The 15,242-nt window shown below is 47.3% G+C and overlaps 2 protein-coding genes across 3 annotated transcripts; one reads left to right on the top strand and one right to left on the bottom strand.

The window, feature by feature from the left end:
* The first annotated feature begins 499 nt into the window (after positions 1–499).
* On the top strand, positions 500–3,203 carry LOC133896253 (extensin-like). 2 transcript variants are annotated; one of them, XM_062336931.1, is made up of 3 exons: positions 500–1,728; positions 1,865–2,708; positions 2,798–3,203. In XM_062336931.1, the coding sequence occupies exons 1-2, from the start codon at positions 575–577 to the stop codon at positions 2,685–2,687; spliced, it is 1,977 nt and encodes a 658-aa protein (XP_062192915.1). In that variant the 5' UTR covers positions 500–574; the 3' UTR covers positions 2,688–2,708; positions 2,798–3,203. The 2 variants fall into 2 exon arrangements, with proteins under 2 accessions (XP_062192915.1, XP_062192846.1); XM_062336862.1 differs by having other exon boundaries at positions 1,865–3,203.
* Positions 3,204–9,657: 6,454 nt separating this feature from the next.
* On the bottom strand, positions 9,658–10,963 carry LOC133887322 (reticulon-like protein B2). Its single transcript, XM_062327255.1, has 5 exons — positions 10,871–10,963; positions 10,594–10,774; positions 10,253–10,394; positions 10,089–10,158; positions 9,658–9,974 (listed from the first exon to the last, which is right to left on the bottom strand). Exons 1-5 carry the CDS (start codon positions 10,953–10,955, stop codon positions 9,811–9,813), a joined length of 642 nt encoding a protein of 213 aa, XP_062183239.1. The 5' UTR covers positions 10,956–10,963; the 3' UTR covers positions 9,658–9,810.
* Positions 10,964–15,242: the final 4,279 nt, after the last annotated feature.

The following is a 15,242-nucleotide window of genomic DNA, read 5'->3' on the forward strand; positions in this document are numbered from 1 at the left end:
AAGTTTTCAAAAGGGAGTGTTAAGAAACCTGTAGTTTTACAACTGAATATAGGTTCATCTCAATATTTTGAAACATTCGATTCTATCTCTTAATATTTTTATCACTATATATATGAAGAAAAACTCTTATTATAAATACGGATGAATAAATAGGACAAAACTTTTCACCTTTATTATATCTCTTTTATATGATTGTTGTATTAAAAGATCTCTGGACAACATCTGTCACAGTGGTTCCTCCACATATATATTAGTCTAAAGCTGGAAGTTCTCCCGTGAAAGACCAGTAAAATCAAATAAATAGTTGATGCCACTTGATGAGCGAAAGAAAAACAACCCAGGATGGCGCTGGCCGTGGCGTCAACCGAAAAGTAAGAAAAACGGAACGAGCCGCAAAACATCCCCCAAAACTTGCGATATTTCCTGCCGCGGGCCCCACCACCCTCCTTCACCTTCTTCGCTTCTCCTATACTTATTCCCCTTTCCCCCAAAATTTAATAAAATCCCCACCCAAAACCCACGCAGAAAACAGCCCAGCCAAGGCAGCAGGCAGCAGCCCTCGCTCGCGTCCCTCATGGAGCCGGCGACCGGCGTAGGAGGCCCCGGCCCCGGGGCCGGCTACCCTGAGTCCACGGAGTCCTCGCCGCGCAGCCGCGGCGGCGACTCGTGGGACGAACCCTTCCCGTCCTCGGCGGCGGCTGCGGCCGCGTCGGTGGGCGGCGGGCGGCTGCGCCTGATGTGCAGCTTCGGCGGCCGCATCGTCCCGCGGCCGACCGACAAGACGCTCTGCTACCTGGGCGGGGAGACCCGGATCGTGGCCGTCGACCGAAACGCGTCCCTCGCCGACGTCCACGCGCGCCTCTCGCGGTCGCTCCTCGGCGGCCACCCCTTCACCCTCAAGTACCAGCTCCCCAACGAGGACCTCGACTCCCTCATCTCCGTCTCCACCGACGAGGACCTCGACAACCTCGTCGACGAGTACGACCGCGTCGCCGCCTCCTCCTCCGGCGGCGGTTCCTCGCGCACCTCCCGGATCCGTCTCTTCCTGTTCCCGGCCAAGCCCGAGTCCTCCTCCTCGCTCGGCTCCCTCCTCGACGACTCCTCCAAGTCCGAGAACTGGTTCGTCGACGCCCTCAACAGCGCCATCTCTGGCTCCCTCGAAGACATCCCGCGGGGGATCTCCACCGACTCCGCCTCCGTCAACTGCCTCCTTGGCCTCGAGGATGACTCGTCCGTGCACTCCCGCGGCGGGGTACCCAACTCGGGACCGACGGAGGACCAGCGTGCAAACCAGCAAAAGCTCCCGGCCGCCGCCGCCGGGAGGCATCCGCACGACGTCCAGTACGTGCCCGACTCGCCGATGGTGGACAAGAACTCATCGTTCGGGTCGACCTCCTCTGCGCCGTCGCTATCGAATCTGCCGCCTATACGTGTGCGGCCGGATGACCGCCTGCCGGAAGGCCGCGTCGGGCCACCCCCTGCTGCCGTGGAGGATCACTTCGCGCAGATGAGGATCTCCGAGCAGCAGTTGCAACCTGCTGTGGCGTACATGCAACAGCCACCGCAGGTGCCGATTCCTGCCATGACCGCTCCAATTGCCAGCATGTCGCCATCGGAGGCGTCCAGCAGAGTGTTCTCCGACGATGACAAGTCCGATCACGGGGGCGGAGGTCGGAAGCCGCAGCCTCCAAAACAGGAGGTTCCGCCAGTTGCTGATCCCACCAATAGGTATTTTGAGGGGGGACATGAGGAATTTTTACTTGTTATTATGATTTGATTGTCCCCTTTCAGAAAAAAAAACAAGCTTTGTTCATGGATTAGAAAGAAACCTTACGTGGGCCATTTGTTTGATCGAATGTTTCAGAGCCGTCTACTACAACGAAAGGTCTCCACCTAGCGAAATGAAGCAGGACATGCCGGTGGGAACTGATGGTGGCAGCTACCGCATCCCAGTATCAGCTCCGGATGCTGCTGCCGCCGCTCCACAGCCCCCACCTGGATATTTCTATGCTCAGATGCATGCGCCTCCGCCACAGCAGCAACCGCCACCACAGCAGCCACAGCAACCACAGCAGCCACAGCAACCACAGCAATTTGTCACTGCAGGAAATCAGCATTTCATCCATAACCCAGCCACTGGCACCTTCATTCCAATCCAGTCATACTACCACCATCCTGTCCCTCAGCCGGCACCTCAGCCTGTAACGCAGCCACAACAGCAACCCACATTCGACCCAAATACTGGCATGTATTACATTCCTATGCGGCAGAATGCACCTCAGCAGTATAGCATGCCTCCTGGTGCACAAACCACTTTGCCACCTCCTAACCTTGTTGACACAACGCCAAAGGCAACTATGGCGATTCCTCAGATTGCTGTAAAGCCTGAGTTGCAGCAACCTGGTGTTTACCGAACAACAGCTGCTGCTGCCCCCGCTCCAGCGCCTAATGCAGCGCCTGGATATGCCGGGATGGGCTACCATCATTATATTCAATCCCACCACCACCCCGTTCAGCAGCCTGTATCTAACATGGCAGGCAATTTTGGGTACGAGTATGCTGATCCCACGCCCGCACAAGTCTATTACTCACAGGCAGCAGCACCGCCAACATTGCCACCTCAGTATCAGCCCATTGTCTCGCCCGATGCTGGCCAGGCTGACTTTAAGCAGAACCGCGCCTCATAGCTCAAGGATTGGTGAATTCGGGTATGTTGTGAATTCATGAAGCTTAGTTATCCTGCTGCTACTTATCTTTATTGTTGCTACTACATGTTACATGGGCCCATGGCGAACAGTGGATGGTGTTATTAGGCAGCTGCGCATTTGGGATCAAATCCGAGCATGTGATTAGAGGGGGTTCAAAATAAGATTATAATGGGATGGTTGTTCCTGTGTTGGTGAGACTGAGAGAAGGGTGTTTGCGATTGGTTCTTGAGAGGCCAATTGACAATGTTGGATTAGAGTGGGGAAAGAGTGAAGTGTTGGATCCCAGTACCAATTGCTGTATTTTTCTTATTTTGAATAAATATATAGTGTCCAAAAGAACTCGGTAAAAATCAAGAACTCATCATTTGTGTAGCCCTCTGTATATTTGAACTCATGGAAGTCATTCGGGTTGAGATGACAGATAAATGTTATTAGTTTGCTTGTAGAAACTTTATTTGAGTTAAATATCATATATATGCATTGGTCCCGTTTGTACTTTGATGTTGATATGTTTCTTATGGTTTAATACATTGACTTGGATTTTCTCAAAACTTGGTCAGTCTAGTTCCGTATCTTTCTCAGTTCACTTCTGTGCGTCCAAATAAACGTTGCTGAAAAGTTTTGTAGACCTATTTCATCTCGACCTTGTATACCTTTTTTTTCCTGTAGACTTCCCACTTGCATAGCAAATCAACAAGAACATAATCTTATGCTCGATCTGTATTGTTATGTCTTCTGTACTTGATGATCGTTCCCAAAGAAGTCTCTAACTGGAGGATTTAAATCCCCAAATTTGGTTTTTCTTTTTCGGATGGTCCCTTTGCCCCTATCCTATCTGGGTCCGCAAATGCTCTTATCCTATCTGGATTTCATTTAAAGGAGGGGTATGTGCTATTCATGAGATCTTTTGGGGGATCATTTTGTCGATGTTATGGATCAACCAAATCAATCAGGGTATGTTTTGAGGGGTGCTATCTTTCACGATGAGCTTCATAATTCACAACCACATGCAGATAGGAATTCAGATGTGCAAGAAACCACTCAATCCTGCTGATAGTTCAACATGCAAATTGTTTCTACCTCGACTGTAAACCAGCATATAGCTGCGAATTGACCATGTCAGAGGAGAATTTCTTGTGAGCGGCGAGGCCACCACGATAGGTGCGCCGGTCCTCGATACTTGGTTATGCGGTGGTAATGATGTGTTTTGCATGGGATCTTATTCCTTGCCGAGCGAGATCCAGCGCCGCTTTACGATCTCCAAGAGATGGCCATAATCGGTGGCTTCGGCCATGCAAGCCGCACTTGCTTTTGGAGCCACGCCAAGATAGTAGATCTCGTTATCGATCTCTATGGCCTTCGCTTTACGGCCGCGTTCGCTGCCGCGTAGAAAATAAGCTAGTCTTGTTGTGTAAACAAAACAGAGTTGCAACGATAGCCTCAGAATGATCCCATGGACATCGCTTTACGGCTTTCGTTGTACCACTGCTATTTGAAGGTTTTTTTAGAGCCTGGCAAGGACGCTCATGCCCACTGATCACCCAACTTGCCTTTCCTTTCCTTTCTCTGTGGCTCCATAATTTGGGGGTGTGGCCAGCACCTGGATGCCATAGATGGCTTCGGTAATCGCGAGGAGCCATCACCATTATTACTTCAAATCCTGGGTGGTTGAAACCTAAGATCCTGTCATTGGTCGATGTATGACTTGGCGATTTGGTGTTGGATCTGGAGTGGGAAGGCAGCAGCAGCAGCAGATGGCACGGCGCGTTGCCGCTGGTACGCAATCCAAGCTGGGTATCCATTCCGGTGGGCGGTCGCAGACTCGCAGCGTGGCACACTCGCACGTGGGGCCGGCGGGGAGGGCAGTACGCTGGAAAATAATCTATTGGTGGTCTGATCTAATCTACAGTGTGATATATGATAATTTATTAGTTCTTCTTTATTTTTTTACACATTATTTTATTCAATTTCACTATAAAATTTATTATAATTCCCACTTTATGTCATGTTATGAACTGGATTAGGCTGTAAATATATAAGACCAGTGTCATAGATTATTTTCCTAGTCGGCCCCGTCTTCTGACCGATCAGGTGTGTTGGAGGATTCCCTGCTCCACCCCACTCCCGTCGCACATGCGCCTCCTGGTCAGGACCATCCCGCCGTTCCTCTGCTGCCTGAAGCGATGTGGGGGAGGGGGGACTGACGAGAGAACGTGGGGTCGCGTGACCGTGAGTCGGCGCTGCATCGCCGCCCGTGCACTTGCCTCGGGAAGCGAGTATGTGAGATGGGAAGCGAGGCAGAGACGTCTCGCGGTTTTGGAAGTTCGTGGGCCGACGATTGTGTCGAGTGCTGCCGAAAAGTCGAGAGTAGCAGTGGGGCGTGGCCTGTCTTGATTCCGATCCCTCCTCCGATGCCGGGACTACGTACGTTGTTCGCCCCTTGATTCTGATCCAACGGCTCTCCATGAAAGCACAGATGAACATTCCTCGCCAACGAGACTAGGAGAGTGCGATGTGCCACTGAATACAAGTCCTAGACTAGACCGCATAAAGCTCATCGGTCGGTCGACCTTCCTTCCCTCCTCCTCGTCCAGGCAGCGGCAGAAAGCCGAGCGTGCCTCCTAAAAAGGCCAGACGCGTGCGTGGCTTTCCTCCATTTTTCCCACGGCCCCTCACCTTTGCGACGAGCACCATGAATCAAGTCCATCATGCTGCGCCGGACCAGTCCACCCGCCGTGCTCATTGGTGTTTTCCCTTCTTTTGACTGCTCGGTTGCCTGCCTGCCTACCTGCCTGCCTGCTGCACGCCAGAAGCTGGGCCCTGGACGTGATGCCGCAAAGCAGAGCCGTGCTCCTCTCCCGTCAGGCGCAATACCGTGTGCTCCCCCTCCCTTGGTCTCGAAACCACCGGGTACACCGCACGCACCCGGATCAGTAACACAGCATAATCATGTGTTGTCACGGTAAATATCCCATCTCCTCTCTTCATTGCTACAAGCGCCGAGGGTAACAACGTTTTGCCTGGCTACCCTGCAATTCTACGCTCTCTTTGACTGACCAAGACCAACCTCAATGTGATGAACATACCATACCATACCAAGCTAGCTGGTACAGGGAACCTGATAAACTCGATCGATTCAAAACGAAGCTCCAAACAATTTCTCCCTGACGTGACAAGCAAGCGCGTACGTTTCAAGCTCGAGTGCCCATATGTGTGTGCGCACTACCCAAACCTTCTTCTCCAGGTTCCGCTATACAGGCAGTATGTATACTGCTGTCACGACACAACTGATCATGCGTCTGTGCAAGCACAAGGCTAGCACGGGCAAAGGCGCAAAGCTGACGAGCTGTACACAACACGCTGTACCAGTAGTGGCAAGTACGTACGTACTATGCTGATGTGATCAGTGGTCAGTCTCTGCTGTCGCAAAGGCGTCAGCTATGGAACCGATCGAACACGGAGGCTTTTCTGCACTCGTCTGCCAGCGACATACCTACGCACCTACACAGCAGCAGACGGCTACGCAGTAGTAGATATAAACTGAAAGAAGCAGCAGGTCCTACGTGGTGCATGAGGTGTCACCTTGCTCGACGAGGCATTTTGGGTGACGAAGCCATCCAATCAGATTATCCAACTCCTGAGAATGAGATCATCCCTGGCCTAAGCAGGAAAACGAAACAGAAGAAAGAAAAGGCTGCTCGTTACCTCGGGCACACGGAACGTCATCTTTATCCAGTCGCGGCGCGTCGCTGCCCTCCGGTTCGCCATTAAAATCGTGGAGCCCATCATGTGTTTTGCTGTCGGTCCATACGACGTGTGTGTCCGTCCCCTGATGATCCCGTCCTCTCTCTCCATGGCGATCGATTGATCGCAAGTAAGAATGAAAAATAAGTAGCAGATATCTGAATAATTTGATATTTGTATATGTTAAAATATAAATATAGATATTTATATTTATATTTGTTTTTAAAATAGATACTAAAATGGATATATCTGAATTCGTTTTTGAGATTCGGATTCAAACGTGAATATCCAAATTATTTTGAATTCGGATGTGGAAATGAATAATATCTGTATCCGTTAACCGGAAACCAAATTTCACTCAAGTTTTAGAAATTTCAGAGGTGAACGAAATTGATATATTTCGGCACAATCATATTGGAACAAAGTTCAATAAAATTTGATCAAATTTTGACTAAAATTTATCAAAATTCAATCAAATTTGACAAAAAAATTTAAATTTCTGACACGAAATTCGAACGAAATTCCTAAAATATTGGTAATTCCAGTAAATTCCAAATGTGAACGAATTTTTTGCATCAAAATAAAAATTCTTGCCGTTAAAGGTGTAGGATATTTGCATATAACCCGATCGATTAGATATCCGAATGCGGCTTCGTATTCGAGGATATTCGAATCCGTATTTATATTTGAATTAAAATATAGATAGTAATATGAAAAATGTACTATCTGATTCATATCTGATTCGTTTCCACCTTAATCGCAAAGTGAAAGCAAAGAGCGGGGGATGGAAGGGAGATGGAGCAGAATATGCCGTGAAGATAAAAAGGTCACATAGTGAAATATGATCAAAGATGAAGCTGTAGTATGTACTGCTAGATATACTAGCTTAGTCTAATATATTTAGAATTTTAAATAAATCTCATATGCCCAACTAAATAGAGGTGGAGGTGTATATTTGTCGGAGGATAAACTCCTGTCGCAGGGATTCCGAGAGACCCCTTTTTAGAGATTCGGCCGGGGATGATCTTGAATGAGTTTGTCTGGGAAATAAAATGGGAACGGGAAATAAATGCAGTGGCTGATGGTGGGAGATGATCGTCCTAGTGCGAGAGAGATGGGTGCACTGGGGTTTAGACAGGTTCGGGCCGCACGGGGGCGTAACACCCTACTCCTGTGTGTGTGTTATATCTCTTCTTGAAGGGAATTCTTCAAGGATGTATCTGTTACAGGGGTGAGCTACCTACAGAGAGCTTGAGGCTCTCGTGTTCTAGCTTGGCTTTAGCTTGTTTGTGATGTTCTTCGCCTTTTGATCTGGGCTTCCTTGCCTTGTTTTCCTTGTTTTCCCGTCTGTCTACCGAGAGCTCTCCCTTCTTCTTGAGTTCTCCATCCTTTCCTTTTATAGGTGCGCCGACCTTGACTTATCCAGAATGGGAAAGAGGGGGCGCAAATACCAAGGCGCCACGGAGAAAGGCGTCATCATTCCATCTTGGCGAAGTGACAGGGGCGGTGGAAAATTGCGGCGTGCATCCGACCACCCGCCACTGTGGATATCCTCCGGCGCCATTAAGAGGGCCCACCGGGCAGCCACAGAAGTGCCCGGTGCGCCCACCCTGTCTTGTTCTTCTGCCAGGGCAGGGTGGCAGGCGGAGCGCTTCGATTTTAGCAACGTTATCCCGAGGCACCTGGGTGAAACGGGACGGGACCCGTGCATTAAATGGACCCACGCCCCCCGGCCAGAGCATGGCAGGGTCTGACACTGGGGCGTGGGCAGCTGAGAATGTCAGGATGTCAGGCCACGCGTGCCTATTAAATGCGGCATTCGCGTCTTTGACTGGCTGACACCCCGGCAAGGGGACCCTTTGGGTCATCGAACGATCTTGCGCGAACCTTCGGGGAACCGAGTCCTCGGGGGCTGCCACGTGCAGCCCCGAGCACTCTCTCCCGAGCACTCTGGTGAGACCTTCGGGGAACCGAGTCCTCGGGGGCTGCCACGTGCAGCCCCGAGCACTCTCTCCCGAGCACTCTGGTGAGACCTTCGGGGAACCGAGTCCTCGGGGGCTGCCACGTGCAGCCCCGAGCACTCTCTCCCGAGCACTCTGGTGAGACCTTCGGGGAACCGAGTCCTCGGAGGCTGCCACGTGCAGCCCCGAGCACTCTCTCCCGAGCACTTGGCTGTTTGGATCATCGGGGGACTACAGTACTCGAGGGTAGGCGAGAACCCTTCCGAGCACTTCCTTCCCGGTACTTGGACCCTGCGGATCATCGGGGAACTGGGGTGCTCGGGAACCAGAGGCGGCGGCCCTGAGCACCTTCTCCCGGGACTTAGCTTCTTCTTATCTTGCAGGGTGGTGACGCGTGGCGGATGGCCGGCCCGGTCTCGGGACTCAGGGACCCCTGGTTCCTGATACACCGATAATATTTTAGTCTCACATTATTAGTGAAAGTAGAGGAAGACTAATTTAAAGGGAATTATCTTCTCCACCCATTTAGCATATATAGATGAGAGGACTAGACAAACACATGCGCTAGCTTGTTCGGGTCGGGGCGAAGGGTGCGGGCACATGTCACTTGCGTGAATGGTATGCTGAAATCGGATTCAGTTGCTTGCACATGTGCGGCCTCCTTTTGCAGTTAATTTTTTTGGCGCGTAACAGAGTCCGCTCGCGACGCGTCTCAACCGCATTCTCAAAGCATATACGTAATTTGGGTTTTGCCTATTTTCTCTCTGTTACGTCGTGTCTACTTCATCCCGCAGCGCCAGCGTGCACCGACGAACGGGAGAGTATGTCTCCAAAATATGTTGCTCTTGGAATCTTGCATTGGGAGAGGACAGATAAGATTTTTGGAAGCGCTCTGCACGATTACTCACGATATGCTTCTTCTATATCATCGCGATATGCTTCGCCTATTTTATCTTTATCACCGTCTACTATATTGCTATCATGGGATCTCTACATATCACACTACCATCACCGTCTACTATATTGCTATTATGGGATCTCTACATATCACACTATCATCGGATATATATACTGTAATCTATTATATATTAGATATTTTGTTGGAGCTTACCAAAGCTTCTCAGGATTATTGAGACTTTATCGGGGCTTGTCAGATCATGTGAGAATTTTTATCGGAACGTTAGTCGGGTCTAATCAGAGCTTGTTATTTGCACCTATTCTAGTTCATATTAAATTATATCAGCTTTTAGGTCATGTTATGAACTTGTCTGCCGCTTTTGAGTACAACTGAACTGAGACCCGTTCTTTGGGGTCTTCAGGGATCAGTGACATGTGTTCCTACTTCAGTTGTGTATACATGTATCAGATGCTAGGTAGATCGGTCGTGGCCTCCTTGGTTACTTTGCTGCAGCTCCTGTGCCTCTTGGGATCTTCCTGAGCACACCAGAGTCCATGTCGGCGAAGTGGCTCCTCAGGTCATGCACCCCTCTCGTCACTAGGTGGTCCACCTCGCTCTCGTATCGCTCGTACAGTGCAGGCAGCATCATCGTGCACAACACAACTGCAACAGAACAACAGTGGCATCATCATGAGTTGATCCGTCTGAATTAAATGATGCGTTAAAAACTGTCAATTTCTGAAGCTTCAACTGAAGAAAAAAAGTTCTGCAAGTTACCGAGGTAGAGGAGAGTCAGGGAGCTGAAGCAGCTCGCGATCACTGACGCTATGTACAGCGAGAGCAGCATCTGTTCAGCGCACAATTAGATTGGTGCGTGTATCAGATGCTCATTTCTTACTATTTTTTGGTTAGGGAATTAGATGGGAAGATTAATGTCGCACCAAGATGAACATTTTGATGTCCTTTCCGCAAGCGATGTCGTAGAGCTTGTACACCAGCCTGTTCAGACTGCTGTGCAAGGCCAGGATCACTTGCCTTGTGCTTCTCTCTGGCAAGAGAGTCTCAGGGATTCTGGGAACTGGCCTGCAGGTACAGTAATTGCCAAGAATCTTTTCCTTCATTTCTAACTCGGGCTTGGAATCAGACGAAGAATTTCATGGGCCCGTTTGAGATTCAATGTGCCTCATTTACGGGCCTTACATTACATGGGCTGCCATTGCGTGGAAGCCTGTTCTAATGAACAATTTGGTTACGAAAATACAAAGAGGGTAGAAAGGCTTACAGGTTGAAGAAAGCAGAAGCGTTGGTCCATATGAAGAAGATGGGCATGCCAACGATGGCGACGTAGCAGACGAGCGTGAGGAAATGGTACTCGGCCACCTCGAACAAACCCCACGCCGCCGTCGCGGCGGCGATGATAGACGCCGACACCTTCATGTCCCTCCACAGGATGATGTCCGCCGCTGCATCCATCAATCCAGAAACAGTTATGCAGCCACGGACAAGCCTTAAACCTACCTTGCGAAAATCTGCAACGGTGGAACAATGTATCTGGACACCTCTGCGCCCACCCAGGGCCGCATGGAGTGGCCTTTCCCTGCCAAAGAGCTTGGGTGCCCTGTGTCCCTGCATTGTTGTCGCCATTTCGGCCTGTTTCGAGGCTATCCATGCAGATTGTGTGATGCTGTGTTCTTATACCCGGCACAGGCTTCCGGCTTGGGTGATCTACAAGGCGTCCAATGCCGGGAAAAGCAAATTTGGTTCCTGGCCTTTGCTGGTATCGATGCTTTGTTGCAAAAGTGCACTTTGGAATTGGGATCTGATCCAATTCGTGTGATTCGGAATTCGGCAGCTTCGTGTTCATTTATTTGTTTTCTATAATGGACGGACTATGCCTTACTTGGGCTGAAAGACGGTTCTTTTCAGGTAGGATAATGCAAGTCTCCTCCTCCTTTTGTTGTTAGAGTTGAATATTTTTAGCAGCTGGTCTACCATGCAAAGCTAGATCTTTTACCTAGTTATTATCTGGAGGTTGTTTAAGACCGATTAAAAAACTTAAACAAGTACAGGAAAGGGAGTGCTGAAAGAAGAAAAGAATCAACTTCAGGAACTGCTATTTGAGCAAACAAGTTTGAAAAGCGGTGCATGCTTGTGGTTGTGCTCAACTCTTGATTCAGAAGCACTGTTCTGTGGAGCGTGGACTCTTCAGGATGCTTGAATAGTACTGCAGGTTGAAGGAGATTCAGTGACATGTCAAATAACAGTTCTTGATCATAGGTGAAATTTACCATGCTTCAATCCGTTTTCAAATTGATAGAAACCCTAATGAATTTATATTTCAGAGTTGCCCTGTTAATGTTCTAAACTGGTGACAAACAGGTTCAGCTTCCAGATATGAAAATCGCAGACAACAAAGTAGTACTGCAACTCCTTTTGTACGTTGTGATATAATTATATAAATGAGTTTTCCTTAGCAGAGTGATATACTTGCAAGAGAGAATCAGATTGAGAATGGACAACTTTGGAAGGACGTTAGTGACCAGGCTAAGATGCTACCACTAATTACTAGTACATTTAGCCAGTTAATTTATTAACCACCATGATGAAGACATAAAGCTTTCCTGATTAGAAAACAAAGCAAAGGACAATGTAAGATCGGCATAGTGCTAGTGCTGACCACATGGATGATGGTTGGTTGGAGTGGCAGGCTAACCGCTTCAAATATCCGCATCTCTAGCTCCTTATCTTCAGATGCCCAATTAGTAGCAGCTTGAGCCTGTCTATTCAGGTAAACAATGTTCTACCTAGACAACGCTATGTAACCTCAGATCCTAAACAGATCGTCTAGGGAAATTAAAACATCCAGCTCAACAAATCCAGTAGTTGTCACACTGTAGATGAAAAGACGCTTTGCGGTGCTGTTGCGGTTCTTTTTGTTGTTTCTTTACTTGTTTTGGCTGTAGTTTATAGCGTTATCTCTGTGTGCTTTAGGTCTAGTTTAGTTAGGTTTTTAACCCAATGTGTTTTTTTTTCGATTTTTTCTTAATTAACCAATAATATCAGTCTGTTGACAGCCATTCTACCAATTCATTAACCAATAATTGACCAATAATATTATTTTTCTTAGTAATATAATTAACAGCACTTTTATCGATTTATTTAAAAAACGCTTTCATTCAAAACATGCATGGTTAGTGGTTACCCCATCCAGGAACGATATTCTCTTCGGCCGTCGAACTAAACGGCTCATGCGTGCTTGCAAGGGGCAGATTTCTGCATAGTGGCGATCCCAGTGGAAATTATTATGTCCGTCGGCAGCCAAAGAAGGGGCGTATTACTGTTTAATTGCTCTGTTCAGTTGATAGAGACTATACGAACCAAGGAGCCCTTTCGTTCTCCCTTTGAGATGGAGGTGGATTAGTAGTAGTGCTAGCAAACAGCAGAGAATTATGCAAAAAAGAAAAGAAAAAGAAAACAGCAGAGATGGTAGGCATCAGGGAAAATGCTCATAGGGCCAATGCTCACGTGATAGGGCCAATGCTCGTAGGGCCCGTGAGACCTGTTTAGATTGTAACTATATTTATCACTTATAAATTTAGAGAGTATTAGTTTTGTTAGAGCATCTTTAAAAGATTTTTTAAAACTCATTTTCTATATCTCTATATATGAAATCTTTTTAATAATATTTTCTTACAAAATCTTTTTCCTCTTCAACAAACTCTCACTATCATATTTCCTAAATTCCTCTTATGTGTTACCGACAGTTGGATCCTACTGAAAGTGCATCTAGCCCCTATATGTTGTTTTGGTAATTAATGACAATACCTATGGACTAACAATGATATTGAGTTTGTTAGTAGGTTGTTCTATAGGTGATGCATGGATGAGAGATATGCATGAGCTCTAGTTAAATAAGGAGATTGAAAATGAATCAAGATGAATGAGCTCTAGGTGATGCTCGGGTAATTGATGACAATGCCTATCGACTAACAATAATATTGAGAATTGCTATTAGGTTATTCCATAGGAGATACATAAATGATGAAGCACGGATTCTTTAAAAAATGCCATGAGTTCAAAGAATTGCATCAAAAGTCATTGAGAGTTTAGTGATGCTTATAAGAAGAAGAAGAAGCTCAATAAGATTAGCAATAAGTTTGAAGGCTAAGTTACTTGTGGAGATCAAGTAACTAAAGGTATGACTTGTTAATAGAGTTTTATGGACTAACCCATGTGCTATGTGTTCAAGAATGAGTGGGGTTAGGTTCTATATGAAGATTGACAATATGCATGAAGACTAATAAGTTACTTGTGAAGATCAAGTAACCTAAGGTATAAATGTTGTCATTTAGGTTTTATAGACTAACCCATGTGCTTTTGTGCTTGAGAGTGAGTTGGGGTTAGAATCCATAAGAAGGCATAAGTTGAATTGAAATCATATATGCCAAGAGTGAAGAACAAGAGTGAACTCCATATTTGATAAAATGAATTCCTTGAAGATGTCGAATACAAAATGGTTTTCTATGGCAAGACGGTGAAGGGAAAGCAAGACTCGGCTGCGATGGATCATCCGTGGTGAAGGGCAAGCAAATAGCTTGGCGCCGAAGAACCAAGGCGGTGGTGAAGAGCGAGTAAAGGCTTTGCGCCGATGGACCGTACGAGGCTATGGGAAGCTATGGATGATTCACATCAATCATATGAAGAATCAAAAAGAGATGGAGTGAAGATTTTATGGAAGTTAGCAACCCTCAAGGTTTGAAAGAAATAAGCGGTACTTGAAAGTTTTCAAATGCTCAAAGTGGTTCAAACGAGTTTTATCTTTGAATTTGAGTATATGTATGCCGCACTATTAAGAGGGATGCAACGTGAGCTAATTGTCGCATCTCAGTGCTCAAGAGTTTCTAACCAAACTCGAAGTGAGAGTTTCTTGTTAAGAGTCCGGAGCGAAAAGTGTGGAAGTGTCTAAAATGGGTTTTGGAGTGTTCCTAGTTTGATCCTATATGTTTTAGGTCATGAATTCAGTTAGGATGTGTAGCCCTCTGAATAAGCTTTCCATAGAGTCCAAAATCGTCGAAATCGGACTCCGAGATCAAAAGTTATCGCCGTTTTTTCGGAGGTCAGCTGTGCTGTGGCCGGAGACTCCGGTGTAGGCCGGACACTCCGGTACCTGGAAAGGCCGGAGACTCCGGTGAAGTCCGGATACTCCGGTACCTGGAGTGGTCGGAGACTCTGGTTAGTCTCTGGGGCTGTTTTCTGCGTTAAATGCCAACCGGAGACTCCGGTGTAGGCCGGATACTCCGGTAAAAGTCCAGAAAAGGCATAACGGCTAATTCTGACACGTTCTGTGACCGTTCTGACGCCGTTTTTGGAATTGAGTTTGGTTGTGGTTATGGTTCTGGTACAGGGAGTACTAGATGGTTGTGGTTATGTTTCTAGTACAGGGAGTACTAAATGGTTGTGGTCATGGTTCTGGTACAGGGAGTACTATATGGTTATGATTTTGGTTATAGTACAGAGAGTACTAGACGGTTATGGTGTGCAAGGTGGGGAGCTTTGTATGCTACGTGTTGGATTGTTTAGGTTACATTCACTTAATAATTGCTTAATGCTTTTGAGTCCAAATATCTTTTCATTACTCGCATTTACACAAAAATACCATGTGTTAGCCTATTGATATAAGCCTGCATATCATTACTTTCCCCAACTTGCTGAGTACTCTATGTGCTCACACTTGCTATTTTCCCTACACCATACAACATGTATGCTGCTGCTCAGTGAATGAAGATGCTGAATACTATCAAGACGAGGTTATGACGTTCTAGGCGCGTGTCTCCCGGTCAGTTGCCTGCGGTGTTGTTGGGCACCAGTACTTCTATTCCGCTGCAGATATCTTGATAGAAGACAATATATGTCAATTGCTGTAAGAGTTTA

This window comes from Phragmites australis, chromosome 1 (assembly GCF_958298935.1).
Source record: "Phragmites australis chromosome 1, lpPhrAust1.1, whole genome shotgun sequence".
Classification (NCBI taxonomy): Eukaryota; Viridiplantae; Streptophyta; class Magnoliopsida; order Poales; family Poaceae; genus Phragmites; species Phragmites australis.